Raw genomic sequence first — 1,805 nt, 5'->3', positions numbered from 1 at the left:
GTCCGCTGGGCCCTTCTGGAGGGAGGAGGCCTCCGTGACCTCTGGGAGGGTCTGAACTACGATGTAGACCTGCCTCCCGCTCTGGAGGATGTCTACGGGAGCGAGCGGCATTAGTCTGCTGACCGGGCCTGTCCGCCCGCCTCCCCAGGTGCAGGTTGTAGAGCTGAAGGTCACCTGGATCACCAAGAGCTTCTGTCCAGGGGGCACGGACAGCGTCAGCCCCCCACCCTCTGTCATCACCCAGGAAAACCTAGGCAGGTGAGCGGCCCCAGCACGCCCCCTGCTCCAGCAGCCCCAGAGGTGGTCCCCAAGCAAGTCTCTGGGCCACAGGCACAGATGCCGGGGGGCTTGCTGAGGACCCCCTCGCCTAGCGTCTGCCTTTCCCCTCTCCCTCTCGCCTCCCAGGGTGAAGCGTCTCGGATGCTTTGACCATGCTCAGCGGCAGCTTGGGGAGCGCTGTCTGTATGTCTTCCCAGCCAAGGTAGAGCCGGCCAAGATTGCCTGTGAATGTCCAGAAAAACACTGCGCCCAGGGGGAGGGCTCTGTGGCCAAGAAGGTATGTCCTCGGGGTTGGGGCTTGGCGGGCGTTTGAGGAACTGGCCTTGAGCCATTTCCACAGCAGGAAGGTCTGTGCCTTAGGCCTTGGGGGGCAGCCCTGATGACCCTTGCAGGCCAGTTAGGTGTATACAGCCGTCACCCCTCGACCGAGCTGCCTGGAGTCAGCTCTCCATGGCGCCTGCACTCCCACTCTGCCGGCAGGTGAAGCGCCTCCTGAAGAAACAGCTTGTGAGGATCACATCTTGCTCCCCGGACGTCCAGTGCTCCAGGGACCATTCCATGGAGGACACAGGCAAGAAGGGGGCGGCCAAAGCCAAGAGCGAAACGGGCTCCGCCAGCCCCGAGGAGACGCCCGATGGGTCCTCCAGCCCAGTGGAGATGCAGGACGAGGGCCCAGAGGAGGCCCACGAGGCGGGTGAGCAGCTGCCCCCCTTCCTGCTGAAGGAGGGTGGGGACGACAGGCTGCACTCGGCCGAGCAGGACGCGGACGATGAGGCCGCCGACGACACAGACGACACCAGCTCGGTGACCTCCTCCGCCAGCTCCACCACCTCCTCCCAGAGCGGCAGCGGCACGAGTCGCAAGAAGAGCATCCCCTTGTCAATAAAGAATTTAAAGAGGAAACACAAGAGGAAGAAGAATAAAATCACACGCGACTTCAAGCCGGGGGACAGGTAGACTCAGGGGCACCCTCTTTCCTGGCTGGGTGTCTAGCCCCAGACCGTTCCCTGGCACCTGCACGCAGGCGGGCTCATGGGTGCACATGTGGTATGAAGCCCCATGCGGGCTCAGGGGTGCCTGGGGTCGGCCAGGTGGGATGGAAGGATCTGAGAACGGGAGAGGGTGAGACCAGGGTTGAGGGATTCTCTGGAAGATGCTGGGCATGGAGACTGCAGGGGAGCAGCGCTGTTTCCTCCCTCCTGCCTGAAGCTGAGTTCCAAGTTGCCAAGCCCACAGGGAGGGCACGTGGGGAGGGAGCATCCCTGGCCTTTGCTCACTGGCCCGCCTGCAGGGTGGCTGTGGAGGTGGTGACCACGATGACCTCGGCGGACGTGATGTGGCAGGACGGCTCCGTGGAGTGCAACATCCGCTCCAACGACCTCTTCCCTGTGCACCACCTGGACAACAACGAGTTCTGCCCCGGAGACTTCGTGGTGGACAAGCGAGGTAGTGCCGGGCGCGGCTCAGGAGGAAGGGTCAGGAGGTCTGGCATCAGGCCTCCCCTGGGAGGTGGCTCCCGCTATGGA

General features: G+C 63.6%; 1 protein-coding gene across 1 annotated transcript in view; it reads left to right on the top strand.

Moving 5' to 3' along the window:
- Positions 1 to 1,805, top strand: part of UBE2O (ubiquitin-conjugating enzyme E2O) — a 16,482-nt gene that overhangs the window by 7,954 nt on the left and 6,723 nt on the right. Inside the window, exons 12-15 of the mRNA XM_010856509.1 lie at positions 149 to 258; positions 406 to 556; positions 760 to 1,232; positions 1,571 to 1,725. Coding sequence (XP_010854811.1) covers positions 149 to 258; positions 406 to 556; positions 760 to 1,232; positions 1,571 to 1,725 — 889 coding nt within the window. The remainder of the gene's footprint in view (positions 1 to 148; positions 259 to 405; positions 557 to 759; positions 1,233 to 1,570; positions 1,726 to 1,805) is intronic.

Source organism: Bison bison, unplaced genomic scaffold, assembly GCF_000754665.1.
Source record: "Bison bison bison isolate TAMUID 2011002044 unplaced genomic scaffold, Bison_UMD1.0 scf7180017864371, whole genome shotgun sequence".
Classification (NCBI taxonomy): domain Eukaryota; kingdom Metazoa; phylum Chordata; class Mammalia; order Artiodactyla; family Bovidae; genus Bison; species Bison bison.
Note: the sequence above shows the minus strand (reverse complement) of the source record. Positions and strands in the feature narration are given on the sequence as shown.